The sequence below is a fragment of the Camelina sativa genome, chromosome 9, assembly GCF_000633955.1.
Source record: "Camelina sativa cultivar DH55 chromosome 9, Cs, whole genome shotgun sequence".
Taxonomy (NCBI): Eukaryota; Viridiplantae; Streptophyta; class Magnoliopsida; order Brassicales; family Brassicaceae; genus Camelina; species Camelina sativa.
In genome coordinates, this window is record NC_025693.1 from 5425876 (window position 1) to 5445458 (window position 19583).

At 37.5% G+C, this 19583-nt stretch overlaps 5 protein-coding genes across 10 annotated transcripts in view; 2 read left to right on the forward strand and 3 right to left on the reverse strand.

Annotated features, from left to right (window-relative positions):
* LOC104715037 overlaps window positions 1-2410 on the reverse strand; it is a 6850-nt gene extending 4440 nt beyond the window's left edge. The window contains exons 1-2 of the mRNA XM_010432492.1: window positions 1352-2410; window positions 1180-1285 (exon numbers count right to left, since the gene is read on the reverse strand). Coding sequence (XP_010430794.1) covers window positions 1180-1285; window positions 1352-2410 — 1165 coding nt within the window. The remainder of the gene's footprint in view (window positions 1-1179; window positions 1286-1351) is intronic.
* LOC104710552 lies at window positions 2811-3575 on the reverse strand. 2 transcript variants are annotated; one of them, XM_010427173.2, is made up of 2 exons: window positions 3231-3575; window positions 3000-3085 (listed from the first exon to the last, which is right to left on the reverse strand). In XM_010427173.2, the coding sequence occupies exons 1-2, from the start codon at window positions 3454-3456 to the stop codon at window positions 3057-3059; spliced, it is 255 nt and encodes an 84-aa protein (XP_010425475.1). In that variant the 5' UTR covers window positions 3457-3575; the 3' UTR covers window positions 3000-3056. The 2 variants fall into 2 exon arrangements, with proteins under 2 accessions (XP_019085810.1, XP_010425475.1); XM_019230265.1 differs by having other exon boundaries at window positions 2811-3575.
* On the reverse strand, window positions 4219-6220 carry LOC104710553 (plant UBX domain-containing protein 1). Of its 2 annotated transcripts, none has more exons than XM_010427174.2 (7): window positions 6069-6220; window positions 5748-5847; window positions 5578-5649; window positions 5389-5456; window positions 5167-5296; window positions 4976-5080; window positions 4219-4644 (listed from the first exon to the last, which is right to left on the reverse strand). In XM_010427174.2, exons 1-7 carry the CDS (start codon window positions 6159-6161, stop codon window positions 4448-4450), a joined length of 765 nt encoding a protein of 254 aa, XP_010425476.1. In that variant the 5' UTR covers window positions 6162-6220; the 3' UTR covers window positions 4219-4447. The 2 variants fall into 2 exon arrangements, with proteins under 2 accessions (XP_010425476.1, XP_010425477.1); XM_010427175.2 differs by having other exon boundaries at window positions 5578-5646; window positions 6069-6213.
* On the forward strand, window positions 8643-11361 carry LOC104710554 (probable carboxylesterase 11). Of its 2 annotated transcripts, XM_019229283.1 has the most exons (4): window positions 8643-8954; window positions 9051-9123; window positions 9311-9718; window positions 10420-11361. In XM_019229283.1, the coding sequence occupies exons 1-4, from the start codon at window positions 8666-8668 to the stop codon at window positions 10955-10957; spliced, it is 1308 nt and encodes a 435-aa protein (XP_019084828.1). In that variant the 5' UTR covers window positions 8643-8665; the 3' UTR covers window positions 10958-11361. The 2 variants fall into 2 exon arrangements, with proteins under 2 accessions (XP_019084828.1, XP_019084827.1); XM_019229282.1 differs by having other exon boundaries at window positions 8643-9123.
* Window positions 12497-19583, forward strand: part of LOC104710555 — an 8263-nt gene continuing 1176 nt past the window's right edge. Inside the window, exons 1-19 of one of the 3 annotated variants that reach the window (XM_019230398.1) lie at window positions 12497-12651; window positions 13728-14062; window positions 14248-14493; window positions 14730-14920; window positions 14999-15170; window positions 15316-15453; window positions 15530-15701; window positions 15992-16128; window positions 16227-16403; window positions 16573-16683; window positions 16779-16898; window positions 17013-17169; window positions 17372-17532; window positions 17622-17708; window positions 17916-18244; window positions 18338-18419; window positions 18550-18692; window positions 18832-19054; window positions 19244-19582. In XM_019230398.1, coding sequence (XP_019085943.1) covers window positions 13745-14062; window positions 14248-14493; window positions 14730-14920; window positions 14999-15170; window positions 15316-15453; window positions 15530-15701; window positions 15992-16128; window positions 16227-16403; window positions 16573-16683; window positions 16779-16898; window positions 17013-17169; window positions 17372-17532; window positions 17622-17708; window positions 17916-18244; window positions 18338-18419; window positions 18550-18692; window positions 18832-19054; window positions 19244-19564 — 3285 coding nt within the window. In that variant the 5' untranslated portion in view covers window positions 12497-12651; window positions 13728-13744 and the 3' untranslated portion in view covers window positions 19565-19582. The remainder of the gene's footprint in view (window positions 12652-13727; window positions 14063-14247; window positions 14494-14729; window positions 14921-14998; window positions 15171-15315; window positions 15454-15529; window positions 15702-15991; window positions 16129-16226; window positions 16404-16572; window positions 16684-16778; window positions 16899-17012; window positions 17170-17371; window positions 17533-17621; window positions 17709-17915; window positions 18245-18337; window positions 18420-18549; window positions 18693-18831; window positions 19055-19243; window position 19583) is intronic. The other 2 variants (XM_010427179.2, XM_010427178.2) reach the window with 2 other exon arrangements.

A 19583-nucleotide genomic window follows, 5' to 3' on the forward strand; every position in this document is an offset into this window, starting at 1 on the left:
TTAGTGAAGGCATAGAAAGGCTCAGATAGATAAGAATAAGAGATATAGTTTGCTAATGGATAAGGGGAAGTATTTTTGTGATTACTATTAGTAAGAGTATTATTATTATAACAATGAAAGTCCTGTAAGTGGGATGGCAGTTTTCTCTGCCGAGTTGGTTTAAGTTCAGAAGGAACAGAAACCATGGAAGATGACTCATCAGAATTGTGAGGAGCATCAGAAGATGGTTGCACTAAAGGCGATTGTCCATCATTGATTTGCACAGGAAGAGAAAAATGAGGAAAGAAAGTCTTTGTAGCTTATAGAATATGACATGTCGAGAAACAAAAACTGAGTATGTCTCTATGTCTAGTAGCTTGTAGCTCTTAAAACCTGAAGGATAACCTAGAAAAACACAAGCTCTAGCCCTAGGATCAAACTTAGTTCTAGACTTAGGAGAAGTAGAACGATAACATAAACAACCAAAGCTCTTAAGAGAATGATAATCTGGAATTTCTGATGTTAAGCGTTCTAGAGGAGTCTTATTATCTATAACAGGAGAAGGTAATCTATTTATTAAGAAAACTGCAGTTAACACACAATCCCCCCAATATTCTAAAGGAATACCAGACTGAAACATAAGAGCCCTAGCTACATTCAACAGATGCTGATGTTTCCGTTCTACAACTGAATTTTGTTCAGAGGTTTCAGGACATGAATGAAAAGACTTAATTCCTTTTTGCAAATACAATTCAGTAAATTTCAATTCATTAGCATTATCAGATCTAACAGAACAAACCTTAGTGTTATATTGAGTCTCAACCATTGTTATAAAATCAGGAAAAACATGTAAGACATCAGATTTTTGTTTAAGCATATATAACCAGGTAGCTCTACTATAATCATCAACAATTGTCAGGAAATATCTATAGCCATCTACTGTAGGGACAGAAAAAGGACCCCAAGTATCTATGTGAAGCAATTCAAAAGGTTTATTACGCATGTGATTCATAGATTTGAAAGGTAAATGTTTCTGTTTTGAAAGATGACATATACGACAATGATGAGAATTCTTATTTATAGTTTTCTTTGGTAACAACAAAATATCAGAAAGAGACTCTATTTTAGAAACAGAAGGATGTCCTAATCTTTGATGCCAAATATTAGAATCTACTTTTTGAATAGAACAGACAGACTTACCAGGAAAAGTTGAAGACGACAGATTAACAAGCTTTTTATCAAGACTCAAAACATATAGATTTGCAACTTGACTACCTCTTCCAATCATTACCTCCTGAGTAAGAGCCTGAATGCAACAATCATCAGAAGTAAAAACCACTTTAGACTTCAATGTTTTAGTAACAACACTTACACTCAACAGATTAAATTTGAATTCAGGAATGTATAACACATTATAAAGACCTAAAGCATCTGTGAGTTGAATGTAACCAGTCCCTTCTATTTTAACTGTTTGGCCATTAGGAAGTCTAACATAAGTTCTTTCTAAGGCTTGGTATTCTACATACATCTCCCTCTCATGAGTAACATGATGACTAGCACCTGAATCTATGACCCAAGCTCTAAAAGACAACTCAGTTTCATGAGGTATAGATGAAGTTAACATGTCATAATAGGTGAGATCATAAAGAGAAAGGAAAGTACCAGTCATCTGGGAGATGGTTGGTACAGAATTTGAAGTCGAAGCTATGGCTTTGTCCGGGCAGGCAGTGACACTAGTGGATTGGAGTTTAGAGCTCAAATAAGATATCATGTGTTGAATCTGATCCTTGGACATATCTTCTTCTTTCTCTTCATGACAATTCTCCTTTTCACCATAAAATTGATCAGCATTTGTCAAGTTGGTACTTCCCATAAACGTGTTCTTCTTAGCCCTTGGATGACCAGGTGGATAACCATGGACTTTGTAGCACTTATCCACTGTGTGTCCCAAACGAGAGCAATGTGAACATTTCGGTTTCTGAAAGTTCCCTTGAGCCATCAAGATCTGATTCGGTTCTGATTGAACTGTTTGAGTCTGAAAAGCAGAAGGAGTCACCAATGGTTTTCTGTTTCCAACAACACGTTGACTCTCATCCTGATCCAAGATATTATATATTTCACTCAACCCCGGCAATGGCTTCATGTTTAAGATCTGACCTCGAATATTGTTGAAATTATCATTCAACCCCATAAGAAACTGAATCACTCGACTGACCTCCGCTTCTTCAAGTAATTCTTTCACCTGATCACAATCACACTTCTTAACTGTTCGAGACCTAGTGTTGCAAAGTTGTTCCCACAATGTCTTCTTCTTGGTAAAGTAAGTGGACAGATCAAGGTCTCCTTGCTTAAGCGTAATCATAGCCTGCTCCAGTTGGTATTTCCTTGGTAGATTGTTCACTCGAAACCTAGTAAACAACTCATTCCACATTTCAACAGCATCTTGATAGTAAAGAATGCTATTAGCCCTGGGTGTTCGGATTTTCGGTTAGGATCGGATCGGTTTTTTTGGATTTCGGATTTTTCGGATTAGGATATATAAAATCCGTTTAGAATCCGGCTATTTTTCGGATCGGATTTGTTCGGATTCGGATCGGTTTTCAGTTTTTTTCAAAAATCCGAACTTAAACCGAATCCCTTATATATATCATTTGGAGAATAAATTCAAAAAGTTCGGACAGCTCAGGTGGCTAGAGCGTGTCCCTTATCCTTCAAGGTGTGAGGTTCGAATCCTCATGCTGGTGATTTATGCTTAATTTTTTTAAAAAGATCCATTAATGGTTAATGGGCTTCTAACAAAGCCCGAAAATAATAACAATTCATAACCCAAATGTATTAAAATTAAATATGTATTCGGTTTAGCGGATAACCGATCGGTTTTCGGTTCGGATCGGTTTAAAACCGAAATCCGATTTCTAATCAATATAGAAACCGATCTGTTTTAAGAGATAAACCGAATCTGATCCAAATCGGTTTATTCGGATCGGTTCGGATCGGTTTGTTCGGTTTCGGATTATTTGCCCAGGGCTAAATGCTATCATAAATCTCCTTGTTGACGACATTTAGGATCCACGACTTCACCATACTGTTACATCTACTCCATATCCTGAAATCAAAATCACTTTCACTTGGTCTCAACATAGATCCATCAATAAAGTAAAGCTTATTCTTAGCCTCTAAACTTATCTTCATCGCTATAGACCAGCTATTGTAATTTGATCCATCTAAGACATGAGCAACGATCGTTAAACCTGGGTGATCGGAGGATTGGAGATTGAAAGGATTATCCGACGGTTCCGATAGGCGCGACATCGATCCTTGAGTTCCGTATCCCTCCGATCGCTGAGAACGTTGCGATTTCCCAAATCCAAGCTCAGGTTCTTCATAGATCGCCGATTCACGAGTAACCTTGGCTGCGGATCCATCGAATTCTGGCGTAACACTTCTACTCTTCAGTTTTCCCCCTTTTCGCACCATTTTCTTCAAATCAAAGCTTCGGTAGGTCAATCGAAGAAGATGAAGATGATTGATCGGTGTAATTTGAAGGAATCGAAAGAAATCGAAGGTGAAATCACCAGATTTTGCGGAAACCTGGCTCTGATACCATAATAGAATCGCAGAACAAAGAGAGTTTTGTGAAATGATTTTCTTATTTCTCAATCGTAACAAACTTTACAAAACTGTGATATATACATTGAAATAAACTAAACCGGATCTAAACTAAACCGGAAATCAATTGTATTTAAGTTAACCAATCTTATGTACCAACTACTCTCTAATATCTATCGATAAAATATGTGGAAAATAAATTTGTAATACTCTGTTTAAAGATTTTTGGAAACAATATGATATAAGACTAAAATCTTTCGAAAATACAGTTTTAATATCCATAATTTTATTTGTTACCATTAATATATCAATTATCAATTTGAAATATCCCTAATATTTAGGTGTAACCGATTAATAATAATATATGGATTAATTTATAACCTATTTGTAATCATTTGTAACCATTTATTAAAAATATAAAGTTTACAAAAGCTATTTTATGTACTTCCCTTTTATTAAAAAAGGGATTTTTCACTCTATATTTTCAGACTAATTCACACTCTTTGATACTATAACAATTAATCATCACATACTTATTATCTTCCACATTGTTGTATACGTAACTAGTTCATCTAAAGATTATATGGCGACGGCGTAGCCCAACGCATCAATTTACTTTCTAGATTCTACTTTGGCAGGAAACAGATTTATTAAAAAAAAAACAAAAAACAGAGAATAAATGCTATAATGGAAGTAACTTTTACGCCGACAAAATCCAAATGAGCAAAGACAGTAAAGAAGCCCATACCGACACAATAAGATTTGCTACTGTGATGCTGACACACTCCAACCGTCACATACTCACATTTCAAAGACAACATCCTGCTAGTTCTTGTTATGTGGGTAACGTAAGTGAAAATCACATTTTAAACCACTTAGGCTTTGTACTCTTCTTCTCTGTGGGTTTAGGCTCGTGTTCAACCGGTACATGACCAGAGTCAACCGTGGCTTCCTCTGACGATGGCTCAACCGTTTCCTCTGCTTTGGTCATGACCTCTAAATCTTTCAGTGACAAGATCTCTTCATTAAGATAAGGAGTTGAACTAGCACCACCATCTGCAACAAAAACATTTGGGGTTTTAAGAAATAAGTTAAGAGCTCAGTCCTCTTTCCAACAGATGTATTATGTAAAGCTCATAGTTCAACAGTGAATCTATTTGACACACCCGACTCCTTCTATGATTATTGTTCTCTATGTATTCACATGATCCTAAACTTCTTCTCGAGCTGTATCAATCCTAAGTTTGCAAGTTTTTTGGACAATTTCACAGGAATAGTTCTCCGTTCCTCTAAGTGACCTCACTTACTAAATATTGCAATGCAATAAAAGTATCTCAGAGAAAGAGGAAGTCTACAGTAGCGTGTGAAGGTAATGTCACAAACTAACCTTTTGGTTGATCGTTTGCAAAATAGACAATTGCTCCAGGAACAAACCCAGCAGAGTAGAAGTCTTGTGAGAAATCTTTTATCTGTTTCTTGGGAGGAGTTGTGTCTGCCAAAAAAGAATAGCACGATGTCAGGTTTCTTTACCTTGAGAAAGGAAACATAAAATCAGAAATCTGAGCAATGGAAACGTACACAAGTAGAAAGGAATATCCGGGTGGGCTACTACTCTCCTGACAAGATCAATCAAGCATTGGATCTTTTCTGAGGGATGAAATGTTGCCTCCAATGTGTGATTATCAGGGAAACGAACACGGATTACAGCCTAGATAGTAGCAATCTACAAACAGTCAGTGGGATAATCCAAAGCATGAAACAATACAAAAAACCTTCAGAATAATAATAACAACAAACAACCTTGGTAAGCTTGGATCGACGAGCAGCTTCTTCTGCTTCCCGGAGTTTTCTTGTCTTCAATGATTTATCTAATTTACATGTTAGAAGAGTTACAACAACCAAGTTAATCGATATGCAAAATTCCATGGAAAATGACTAAACGCAGCCCAAAACCATTACAAATTGATCAGATTCTTGAGAAGATCTTACCTTCTTTCTTAGTAGCCAAGAGTCGGTAATAATCCGCAGGTGTGAACTCATAGAAATCATCAGATTCATCTTCTGTGGGAATTTTTACAAACCAAATCAATCACAAGACTTGTTCAAATTCAGATCAAATGCAACAACACTAGCAAGAATCAGGAATCTGCTAACTATACCAGCACTAGAAGAAGTTTGGGTTGGCCTCTGTGAGTTACTCGAAGTCTCGAAAACACGAACCTCTCGCCCTAATTTTTCTCGCATATCGGCAAGTTTAGCCTGATTTCACGAAATCAAACCAAAGAAACATCAAATTCGACACAAGGAAAGGAGAAACCCTAGAGAAGTTCGCGTGAAACCCAAAGGTAGAGGAAGAAGAAGAAGAAAGAAACGGATTAGCTTGAAACGCGAACAGGAAATTGCAGAATCGAAATGGAACTCGGAATCAGATGGTAGATCAGTGAGGGAGACGAAGAAGAAGAAGAAGAATGAAGTCAGACCTGAGATGAAGAAGAAGCTTCCATGGAATCGATGATCTCGAGTCGTCTCCGTTTCAAGGTGTGTTGAAGAGAAGCGTACTCATCAACAAACATCAGACCCGGTTCAAGTTATTCTTTTCTTGTTCGCTGCAATTCACCGTCTATACGGACGCGCATGAAAACAGTATTTTTTGTTTTTTTTATTAATTGGGGCATTCTTTTAGGAGATTTCAATTTGAGCCCGCTATTATTTGTTTCTTACAGATCACCCCTCTTTCTTAATTTCTTGTATGTTTTTCCACAATTAAACATTTTAAAGTCTTGAACCAATAAAAACATAAACTTTTGTTACTCACGAGATAATCCCTCTTTCTATTTTATTTTTTTTTCTTTTTTTCTTCTGAGTATTGCGATGGAAATGTACATTAAACATCGGTTTTGAATTCAGTCGTAGAAATTTTCGTAGGTGACTCGTTGTAACTGTATTATGTATTTAACATCTTGTTATAGATTTTTTTTTAACAAACTTGAGATTAAGTTAAAGAGCTCTCTTTTTTAACAAATTGCAATCTCTCCATACGTGGTCGTTGTACGGAGCCCTTCTCTTATGTCATGTCTTCTCTTGGGGTTTTTTTTTTTTTTTTAATTTCAAGTTTATTTTTTAGTCCCATCTTGCTTAGAATTTTCATGTCTAGGAAATCTTGGAGTGTTCCTGATTAGCCCTGATCAACAAGAAAATTTGTTTTCCTCACCTTAAAACCTTCTTTTGATTTTCCGGTTAAATTAAGCTAGTGTGAGTTTTGCTTCCACATATACCTAAAGTAAAACTTCGAAAGAAAGAAAATCAGTATAATAAATAACAATATAAAATAATACTTTCTTTGGTTGCATATTTTAATGGTAAAATTTCATAAAATATAGATATATATATATATATACTTATTTGAAATTAACTTATTACGGTTGTGTCATTTTAGAAATTTGCATCTATTTATCTAGAGTTGTGTAGTTTCACTATGTTTTATTAGTGTTTTTATCAGAATTTTCTGTTCCAGTAATTGTACATATTTCATTACTAATTGTGACTTTTAAAAGTTCATTGCCCAAATAAAAATATGTTCATCTCTTCTAGCTTAGAAGTAGAGCTTAAGGATAATGTAATCAGTGAGTAACAAATTTACCGTTGCAAATTCATTCCAATTTAACCCATGTGTGTTAGGTTTAGGAGGTTGAGATATAGTATTAGTGTGAGATGAAATATCCGAACTTTGAGACCTATTCTCATTAACAGTATGTGAGATGTTGTTTGATTCGCCTCATTCCTCCCAAACATGGACCATAAGGGGATCTACATTGGTAGATTTAACAGGATTTAGGATGACTCTTATAATAAATAAGATAAAAAATAAATCAAAATTAAATAAAAAATAAGAGACAACTCTTATTTAATATACTTAACAGACAACTCTTATTTTGTAAACAGTACAATATATATATATTGTTAAAAAATTCTAAACTGTACATAAGAGTCTCAAATTTAAAGTCCACCATTGGACTTGTCCTAAGATCTTTTAAAGCATGATCAATTGATCATGTACAATCGGAGGAATAAGATAAGGGCAGTGACTAGGGCCCTGTTTTTTTGCTACACGCTACGACAGCGGCAGCGACAGAGTAAAACGACATCTCAGAAAGAGTAGCAACAAATTTAAACGACGACAGAGCTTGATAATAAAAGTTTTAGATGAGTCGCAGAAGGTAGGAGATAAGTCGCAACGTCATTTAAATGAATCGCCAGAAAAAACGGCGACACCACCCAACTCCTTATTTCAAACCAGTGACTGTCGCTGAGATTTTAAATACAATTTTGCCATTACAAAAATTTTACAGATCTGTATGCTCATATTTTCTTCTGCAACTGTTAATGGCGGAATGTGAAAAATTACATTTATATCCCTAAAAATACTCATATTTACAAAATATTTTTTAAAATTTACAAAACTCCACCTTTTAAAAAGCTGTCGCTGAAAAGAGTCGCGCGACTCCTAGACGAACAGGGCCTAGTCTGATAGACATACAGGAGAGGTATCCCTCGAGTTTGAACTCACATAGTCGCAAATGAATGAACGTAAGAAAGTCTTCACCATGAAAATCTTCCCATTGTTGTAGGCCAATAAACCAAATACAAATATGAAGCTCTTCTCAATACATAAAAGAAAATCTGTTTTGAAGATAAATAAAAAGATCCCCTGAAATTAATAAAGTAGCTCCCATTAAAAGGAAATATAAAAACATTTAGCAAAACAAATTTATTAATCTGATAGTCTCTCTTCCCACCTAATACCTAAGCTTCTTTACTCCTTTTTTTTTTGTAATTTAATTTTTGGTTCTATCCTTGTTGTCTCTATTAAGTTATTAACGCTCATCTTTCACCTCAATCCAAAGCTCCAAATCGAAGCAATCTTCTTCACTCTCCTACAAACCCTAATTCGATGCAATTGCTGCAATCTCCACCTTAATCTCCCTTTATCCATCCATGGATCCATAAAATCTCTGTAAAACTCACAAATAGGTGTTTCAAATTCGAACCGGAGAAATACGATAAGAAACAAAAAAAAATGCCGAGCGTTGGTGTGAAGCTCTACAGTGTCTTCTTCAAGTTCCTTTTGAAACACCGTTTACAGAACCGGATTCAATCTTCGGGTGACGAATCGTCCTCGGATCCGTTCGGTGTCACGACCCGACCCGAAGAATCCGTCGCTGCTCCTAATCCGTTATTCACCGACGGTGTTGCGACTAAAGACATTCATATCGATCCGTTAACTTCTTTATCCGTACGGATTTTTCTACCTGAATCTGCTCTTACGCCTCTGGAACCGAGCACCTCTGCCGCTGGCGTGCATTCCGGTAAGGCTCGAAATCTCAACAACCTCGCCGGATCGGATCTTCTTATTAGGAGAAACAGCTTAGGTTCGTCTAATTCGTTGTTGTCTCACAAGGTAGAATCTAGGAGGAACAGTTACGGTTGCACCACCACTGGTTCGTCATCCCCTGAAGCAGGATCCTCCTCCGACGTGTACAGAGGATACTCACCGGCGTCGTCGGGTGGAAACTCTAGAAAACTTCCTGTGATGTTGCAGTTCCACGGTGGTGGATGGGTGAGTGGAAGTAACGACTCAGTGGCTAATGATTTCTTTTGTAGAAGAATGGCCAAGCATTGTGATATCATTGTCTTGGCCGTCGGGTACAGGCTTGCACCTGAGAACCGGNGACGTGTACAGAGGATACTCACCGTCGTCGTCGGGTGGAAACTCTAGAAAACTTCCTGTGATGTTGCAGTTCCACGGTGGTGGATGGGTGAGTGGAAGTAACGACTCAGTGGCTAATGATTTCTTTTGTAGAAGAATGGCCAAGCATTGTGATATCATTGTCTTGGCCGTCGGGTACAGGCTTGCACCTGAGAACCGGTATCCAGCGGCGTATGAGGACGGGTTCAAGGTGTTGAAATGGCTGGGGAAGCAGGCGAATTTGGCGGAATGTAATAAGTCCATGGGAAATTCGCGGCGAACCGGAGGGGAGGTGAAGAAATCAGAAGTTAATAAGCATATCGTTGATGCTTTTGGTGCATCATTGGTGGAACCTTGGCTCGCAACTCATGCTGATCCCTCGAGGTAAAAACAATGACTTTCCATTTGCATTGCCTATCACATTTAGGGAAATGTTGATTCTTGTTTAGGTAGTGAAACTAGTGAAAGAGCCTAGAATTTGTTAGAACTTAGAAACGAATGTGTGTGTGTTCCTGCCTGCCTGAACATCTAGGCTTTAATGTTGATCTTTGGTCTGTGGTCTACTTGTGGTAGAGTTCAATTAATTATAGTGTTGTTTCTTGGTAGTGATCTACGAAACTTCTGTTGCTGCTTCTCCTCTTATCCATTGGCCCCTGAAATGATGATTTGTTTGATCTTCATTGATCTCTCTTGGGCTGCGCATGTTAGATGTGTAAACTCAATCCTTTTAATTTCGCGAACCTTCTTGGAATTGAATTAGCACGCTTGTTTTTTGATGGAAAAAAACATATGCTTAGGAGTCAGTTTCTTGAACATGCGCTTGGGTTGTCAATTGTTTATTCATATCGTATGTCACACCAAAAATCTTTATTCTATGTTTTAGTGCTCACTGCTTTCACGTAACTTAAGGAGTTTGCTTCCATTAATGTTGTTCTCTTCTTGGTTCTTAAGAACTCCTAAGGATAATGAACTTAGATCCCAGCTGAGTATTCAGAGATGAATTTTTGTAGATCGTTGCTTTCATGTGATTCAGGTGAAACAAAATCTTACTGAGTTCTGTGACATCTCAAAATTTGAAACTTCAGATGTGTGCTTCTTGGTGTGAGCTGTGGTGCCAACATAGCAGACTACGTAGCACGCAAAGCCATTGAAGTTGGTCAAAATCTAGACCCTGTCAAGGTTGTGGCTCAAGTCCTAATGTACCCGTTCTTCATCGGTAGTGTTCCCACACAATCTGAGATCAAACAGGCAAACTCATACTTCTACGACAAAGCCATGTGCATTCTCGCATGGAAGCTTTTCTTGTCAGAAGAAGAATTCAGCTTGGACCACCCGGCAGCAAACCCGCTCGTTCCAGGCCGAGGTCCCCCTCTCAAATTCATGCCACCAACACTAACTATTGTAGCAGAGCATGACTGGATGAGAGACCGGGCCATTGCTTACTCAGAAGAGTTAAGGAAAGTCAATGTAGATGCTCCCGTGCTAGAGTACAAAGATGCGGTTCATGAGTTTGCAACCCTCGACATGCTTCTTAGGACTCCGCAAGCTCAGGCTTGTGCAGAAGATATTGCAATCTGGGTCAAGAAATACATCTCACTCCGTGGCCACGAGTTCTCATACTAGTTGTTCACCGGAAACTCGATGTGGCAAAAAGAGGTGAACGGAAAGTAAACCGTGTTTTTACCGGTTCTGGTTTCTCCAAGAAGTAAAAGAGGTGAGCCGAAAGTAAACCGGGATTTTTCGGGGTTTGTTGTTTCTATCAGGAAGCCAAAAAAAAAGCCAAGCGAGAGGTTCTCTCTCTGAGTAGAGTAGTTTAGACTTTAGAGAGGTGTTACTTTGTGAGATGGGTCGAGTGGAAGAGACTCTGTTGTCTCGGGGTATTTCCCGTATATTAGTAAACTATATACATCCGTTCTTCTCTTTTATTAAGAGATCATGCTTTTGTTTTGTATATTATCGTAACGATCGTCCATTTTGGTTATCCAAACCAAACGAAATGCAGACCAAGAAGTTTGATCTGTGTACCATATCTTATTTTGAATTATTTGATTCATAAGGTTTTTAAAAAAAAAATTATAGTCCCAAAAGTGTGATTATTGCATTCCTTCTCTTTTCAACGTTATGTTCAATATGAGGTTTGGATCAAAGTTTATTTTTAGTAACATTTTGAATTCTCAAAACTAGTCATGTACATTTTGGTTCTTCTCAACTGATTATTCCTATATTAGACTGGTAAAATTATTTGAGAAAAAAAAAAAAAAAAGACTGGTAAAATTATTACTCGGTTACTCCTCCAAGTCCAACTCTTAACAACCAGAAATATGTGGAATTCAGTTTCGGCTATTCACAGTATATGTTATTTTGGTAATTATGGAGTTTTTTTTGGTAAGTATTGATAATTTTAAAAACTTCAAATAATTTGGACTTTTTTTTGACCCAAACATAAAACGGGTTTCTGTATATTGCTGGTAAATTCAGATCTAACTTACCTTCAACTGGTTGAGAACATGATACTAAACAATGGTCCCTCCATTCCTTTTGTAAAATGTTTTGTAAATCTTAAAATACTTATTTTCTTTATAAAAATCACTGAAATTTAAATCTTTATAAAAATTACTCCCTCTGTCCCATTAATAGACTTTTTGGCAAAATTAAATAAATAATAAATATTTTATAATTTATAAAAAAATTCAACCAATAGAATAAAATACTGCATATTCAAGTAGATATATTTTTTTTTCGGATTCAAGTAGATATTATGTATACTATTAAGCAAGAAAACTTGATAAAATCTATTAAAATAGAACAAACAAAAAAATTGAAAAAAAATCTATATAATTGGCGAGAGGGTAGGGAGTATCATTAAAGAGTTATATTTTAATACATTTGAATTTTACATAGAAAATAATACTTAAAAGTTCTTGAGGAAAAAGAAAAAAATATACATCCTAAAAATTGATTGATATTCGAAAATATCCTATAATTTAATGCAGACTGAAATTTAAAAGTTAAAAAAACAAACGTTCAAGATTAGACTATAATTCTAGTTCTCATTCGTATATATCCGCTCTTCTAAAACGACGTTTCATCATTGGTAACTTTAGGCCCATATAGTCCAAATACAGCCCAATTAGCTAAATTTAACTCAACTGCACCCGAACCTGGATCCGATTAACGCAGGATCTCCGATTTATTCTCCCTCCTCGATTTCAGTGAGGAGCCTGACCTCCGTCGCACCGTGCTACCATACCTTCTTAAACCGCCGGTTCTAATTTCCCTGGACATCGCGTAGTGTCTTCTCACCATCTTCTTAACCGGTTAGTTTCTTACTCGTATTCTGAAATCACACGCCCCAAATGATTTAAAAACTCATCGATATTACCAAATTAAGCTCTTATTAGCTTAGCATTAATGGCGAGATCCAAACTAAAAAAATGTTTCCATTTTGCTCATCCCTTAAACTACTGTTACTATATTAAGCTTCTTCCATTTTGGATCTCATTTTTTTTTTGTCCACTATATTATTAAGTTTCCTGATATGTATCGTTTCAGTTTTTGTTCTGTGTAATTTGGTGCATAAACTGATTTGAGATCTAATGCTAGTATAGTGGAATTTTTTTTGGTTGTTAATAAAATTTGGGATACTCTCACTACTAGACTCAACAACATTTACTGTTTATGGTTCTTCACTTGTGTGAATCTATTGGATACTTAAAAAGGTTTATGCATTCTTGTTTTAGGAGCTATATGCTTTGTTTGATTCTCTGTTTTTATTTTATTTTTATGATAAGTGATTATGATGATCACATTGGTCTGTTTAATGAATTGGTCTGACACCTCTTAAGCTAGTTATTCGCTTAATTTATCAATTTTTCTCTTAAGCCTATGTTTACTAAAAAAGTTATAAGTTAATTCTATGTTTAAAAAGAAAAACAAAACTCAAGCTAGTATAATCTCCCACGAAAGCTCTCTCTCCCTCTCTCTTTACCTCTGTACTCACAGATCTATCCTCAGTTATACAACAACCACAGAGATCAAGGAAACAAGAGCATTTTCACTCTAATCGGATTTTTACTTTCCCCCCTGGTACTCTTGAAAGCTTATAAATTGTAGATTTAGGAAGTTTTCACAGGAATCGACGGGGAGAGAGAACAGTGAAAAACCCTACTGATTTGAGATCTAAAGCTGATTAATGTACAGCTGAGATTTTATTTGGTTTTGAGCTTTACTGTTTATGGTTCTTCACTTGTGTGATTCAGTTTGATACTCAAAAAAAAAAAAATCGATTTATTCTTGTTTTAGGAGCTCTATACTTTGTTTGATTCTCTGTTTTTTTTTTTATAAAAAAATTATTATGAGCGAGTTTAATCACATTTGGCATGTTTTTATGCAGAGATATATACGATTGAGATGCGTGATGTAAGATTTGCTATGAGCAGCCAATGCGTTAGACCAAGGCTGAGGATAGTTGGCGTTGTGATTTTAGCGGCATGGATTGGGCTTACGGCTTTGTTTGGTTTGCTTAAACCTATAAAGAATGGTTGTATTATGACTTACATGTATCCCACTTACATTCCTATCTCTGTGACGGACGATGCAACTCCTGGAAGATATGGACTCTATCTTTACCACGAAGGTTGGAGAAAGATTGACTTTAAGGAGCACCTTAACAAACTTAGTGGAGTTCCAGTTCTTTTCATTCCAGGCAATGCTGGTAGCTACAAGCAGGTAAGGATCACTATAATAGCTGAAGTTGGAAATTCCTTAACTAGCAGTTTTCAATGTTATTGTCGAGCCAGTTGTTTTCTTTTACTCCAGAATAATGTAATATACCCCGATTCTGTTGGGAGCTTGTCTCTAGGTTACATATACCAGCCTCCTTATATCCCCTGTGATGTATATTGTTCATGCAGGTCAGGTCTGTGGCAGCAGAATCTGATAGAGCATATCAGGGTGGTCCATTTGAGCGCACATTTTATCAGGAAGCTTCTCTCTTCCGTGGGGGCGGTGCAGATACAGAGTCTGTAGACTATGATTTGCCTAGTCAATACAGCAACAGACTAGATTGGTTTGCTGTGGATCTTGAAGGTGAACATTCTGCAATGGATGGTCGCATTCTTGAGGAGCACACTGAATATGTCGTATATGCCATTCATAGGGTGGGAATTATAGCTTAGCTTCATTCCCTTCACGAAATTCTTAACTAAAAGTACAGAACAATATTATTTAAATTGTTAATTGCTGGGTATATAGATGCTCTTGTGCGTGGGAACTTCTTTTCCCAAGTTTCATCAAGCAATGTTCTCGAAGATAACAGAACATATAGCTTGGAGTCTTGTTTTCAATTAAGTTTATCTCTATTTGATCCTTTATTCTATCCACTTATCTTCTTCAGATTCTAGATCAATATAAGGAATCTCATGATACCAGAGAAAGAGAAGGTGCTGCTGTGTCTAGTAACTTACCAGATAATGTGATACTTGTTGGCCATTCTATGGGTGGTTTTGTTGCCAGAGCTGCTGCAGTCCATCCTCGTTTGCGGAAATCAGCTGTGCAAACCATCCTAACACTCTCAAGTCCACACCAGTAAGTCCTCTCAATGCTTAACAAGTGTTAACGCCAAAAAAACATGGTTTAGGTTTTTATGTGTCTAATTTCATCCAGATCACCTCCTCTGGGATTGCAGCCATCCTTGGGGCATTACTTTGCTCAAGTGAATCACGAATGGAAAAAAGGGTATGAAGTTCAAACATCTCCTGGGGGAAGTTATGTGTCTGACCCGTTACTATCCGGAGTTGTTGTTGTATCCATTGCCGGTGGCTACAATGACTATCAGGTCTAAAAAATATCCACCAGTATTTTGGTTTATTTTGTTGTTTGGTTCATTCTTTATGTCTTGATTCTTTCTTTGATTATATGTTAGTTCCAGTGTATGAGATTTGAACTGTTCTTAACGCTTAAGATTTTCCCGTTTCTCTCAGGTTCGATCAAAGTTAGAGTCACTTGATGGCATTGTCCCTTCAAGTCATGGCTTTATGATAAGTAGTACAAGCATGAAAAACGTGTGGCTGTCAATGGAGCATCAAGCTATTTTGTGGTGTAATCAATTGGTTGTTCAAGTAGGTAAAAATTCCCTAATTTGTAATCTGGAAAATGCCATGTTCAGTGAATTTTGAAATTTCGCATGCCATGCAGGTTTCACATACGCTTCTTAGTTTGGTGGACTCGAAAACTAGTCAGCCATTTTCTGATACTGAAAAGAGACTTTGGGTTTTAACCCGAATGCTTCAAAGTGCATTAGCTCAAAGTTTCAATGGAATGACACCCATGAAAGTCTCTCATGAGTTAGCCATGGTGGCCTCAAAGGGTATGAATACCATCTCTACCCTGAAGATATGTATATCTTGTTTTGTCAGAGTATAAGTCCTCAACGAAAGGAGATAGTAATTTCTTATATTTAAGTTATAAGCTTGTCTGATCTTGAGGGTGATTAACATCTATCAGTATATGTTGTCAAGTAGTGAAAATATAGCTGGAGGTATCTTTTATCTGTCAAACAGTTTTCTAGGCAATGGCTAATTATGAAAAATGTCATTAGGTGTCCTTATTACTGTGGGTTCATGTATTCTCTTAATATTCTGTTTTTATTCTTTCCAGGCTCTGAATCACAACTCTCTACGTGTCCCCTGGATTGGAAGGATGATGCTCTCGATAGGGATCTATATATACAAACGAGTACTGTTACGATTTTGGCAATGGACGGGAGAAGGCGCTGGTTGGACATAGAGTTATTGGTCTGTGCTGATAGTACTCCCTTGGGGATGTGATTTTAGACCTATATATCACTACAATGTCAATATCAATCTCGCATGACACATTTTCTGTACAATAGGGGTCAAATGGAAAGAACCACTTTATCTTTGTTACAAATCTGGCGCCTTGTTCTGGAGTAAGACTCCATCTATGGCCTGAGAAGGAGAAATCAAATTCAAATTTACCGGTTTGTGAAAGGGTCGTAGAAGTTACATCAAAGATGGTTCTCATCCCTGCAGGCCCTGCACCAAAACAGGTGAATATATACACTGTCTGCTAAAGTAATTTAGGATATCAGTTACAACATTGCGAGATTTGTCTCCACGCATATTTCCTTTGTGCATGTTCTCTTCACATTTTCAAAAGGAAAGAAGGTCAGTTAAGCATTTTCATTAACTAGATTTCTCTGTGTATATGTTTACTAGTCAGAACCAGGGAGTCAGACCGAACAAGCTCCCCCATCTGCAGTGCTGAAGCTGGGGCCTGAAGAAATGCGCGGATTCAGATTCTTGACTATCTCAGTTGCGCCTCGCGAAGTATTTTCTCACCTTGATACATTTGCCTTTTTTCAAATTCAGTAGTTTTTGAATGAAAAAAGCGTGTAACTGGAATCAGACCTTCTCTTGCACAGGCCATTTCTGGTAAACCTCCTGTAGCAGTTTCCATGGCAGTAGGGCAGTTCTTTAATCCTGAAGAAGGGGCCGTGGAGGTCTCATCTCAATCAATGCTCTTATCCACTTACTGGGCAAAGGTTATCATTCTGAAAAGAGACCACACTCTCCCCTTGTATCTCCAATGCTTTGAAATTAAGCTAAGTGAAATCATTGGTTAACTGATTATTCAGTTTTGGATTAATTTTCTGCAGGAAATATTTTTGAAGGAGGACCATCCTCTAGCTTACAACTTATCGTTTGCTACCAGCTTAGGTCTATTGCCCACAACGCTGTCCCTGAAAACTGCTGGCTGTGGCATTAACACTTTTGGTTTACCAGATGGCGAGACAGGAGACTTGGACAAGGATAGTGAGTATTCCAAACCTCTCTTGAATCGTAGAGATTTTTATTTCTGTAGCTTTTATCTCATAGTTTTGTCATTTAATCTTCTAGTCAGCATCTGCCTAGATTTCCAGTTCTTGTGGAATAATACATTAGTCTTCGGTTCGTAAACATAAAAATTTGCATTCCCCTATCTGAGTTGTAAATCTCATCATTGTTCAATTTTCAGAGCTCTGCAAATTGCGTTGTTTCCCACCTGTTGCTCTTGCCTGGGATTCTGCTTCTGGACTTCACGTTTTTGCAAATATCTACAGTGAGACAATAGTTATTGATTCATCACCAGCTCTTTGGAGTTCTCAGAGTTCTGAGAAAACTACCGTTATGCTACTGGTCAGATTTTTTTTTAGAAAAAGCTAGTCTGTTATTCTCACTGAAACAGAGAACTCAAATGTTTCTTCTGTTTCCATGCCCTTCTACAGGTTGACCCTCATTGCTCATACACTGCAAGTGTTCATGTCTCTGCTCCAGCCATGTCCAGCAGATTTGTACTTCTGTATGGTCCTCAGGTATCTTTATCCTTAACCCCTTGAGTATCAGATGTGCACAGTCACATGATACTAATTATGCATGTAACGTGCTATGAAATTATTACAGTGCATGAGACTTGCCGCAAGACTTCCTCTCCAAACTTGATTACCATTTGTTTCTTAAATACGAGATTGCTTTTTTCACGAGGGATTGAACATTTCTTCACGTGGCGTCTGATATTGCAGATAGTTGGCTTCTCATTTGCCGTCACAGTGTTCGCTCTTATGCGGCAAGCTAATCAATGGGACAACAAACTATCAGTGCCACCATTGCTTTCTGCTGTAGAGTACAATTTAGAAATGCCATCTCCATTTCTGCTACTAGCTGCTTTACCTCTTATAATTTCATTGTTCTACTCCTTCCTAATGGCTCAACCATTCCCTCCCCTCACAAGCTTCACAGTGGTCTCGTTGATCTGTTTTTTGATGGCCAATGCCTTCATCAGTCTGTTAATTATCGTCTCCAGATTTGCGTTTCAAGCGTCGGCCCTTGTCCACACCACTGTTAAATCAAGGTAATTGCTTTGCTTTCATCACTTTTTTTGGTTCAATCCAAAAACTACTCACCGCTGTCCAGAAATAACTGAATAAGTGTCAATTTGTTGCAGGTGCCAAGCTTTGGAACGAAACTATTCTCTTGCTTTCCTTCATTGGTTTTCTATAATTTCTTCCAGTTTCGTCTGTTTAAAGGTTTGCTTTTCGATTCTGTCCTTTACCTAAAAGCCATCTAATATTAACCGCATGTTGTCCTTGCTTAGCATTGAAATATAGGCTTTTAGTTTATCATCAAAATGAGGTACTGAGATTCTGTTTCTTAAAGCAGGCAGTCCGAATTCTGAAGCTCAACACAACGATTGTTATGACACTAGTCGCAGTTACCTTGGTGTCCTTTCTTCATCCAGCTTTGGGTCTTTTTGTACTCCTCGCCTCTCATGTTCTTTGCTGCCATAACTCCATGTGCTGGTACGCAAGCTTTCTATCTTTTCAAATATTGTCATGTGAGATAGGAAGATGCCTCAAAATTACATAGAAAAACATCAATCAGAAATCGGTAAGAGGCAACTAAAGCTGATGGTAATTTTCATTTTTTTTGTTATGGAAGTATCGTGATGGCATCGAGGAGAAAGGAATCAGTGAACCAAAAAAATGAAGACGAGCGTAAAACACGACATCCCTCAAGCAGAGAGGATCCCGTATCAGGAGATTTGTCTGAAAAGTCATTCATTGAGACACAAGCAGACATCTTCAACCACAGGCACGGCCTACTAATATTGCATCTCCTAGCAGCTTTGATGTTCGTACCCTCTCTTGCCGCTTGGTTCCAGGTACGTTTTCCATGTCCATATTCAGGCATTCTTAGATTTAAAAATCTGATTGACTCTATTGAACTAGTGAAAGTGCTTTGTTTTGCGGTTTACTACTTGAGTTTTATTATGTCTTTTTAGCTTATGCCAATAGGCCCGATACCTGGAAAAAAAGAAGGCTTGATTGATGTTTAATGGAATTTTTTGTAGCGGATCGGAACAGGACAAAGCTTCCCTTGGTTTGCTGACTCTGCTCTTTGCGTTGGTGTAATTTTCCATGGAATACTGAACTCGAGACCCGAGTCTAGCAGCCTTCGCTCTTTCCCATTTCTCTCAGGACACCAACTCGGTCCCCATCACATCTATCTTCTCGCCGGCTACTACTGCTTCTTCTCTGGGCTAGAGTTGGCTCCATACAAAGTGTTTTATGCGATAGCTGCTTTAGGCTATATCTCTTTGGCTCTTAAGATCTCGCAGGTGAACAAGAACGACCTTCGTTTCCGTACCAAAAGCAGAATACACAGAAACTGAGTTTTACAGTCGCATGATA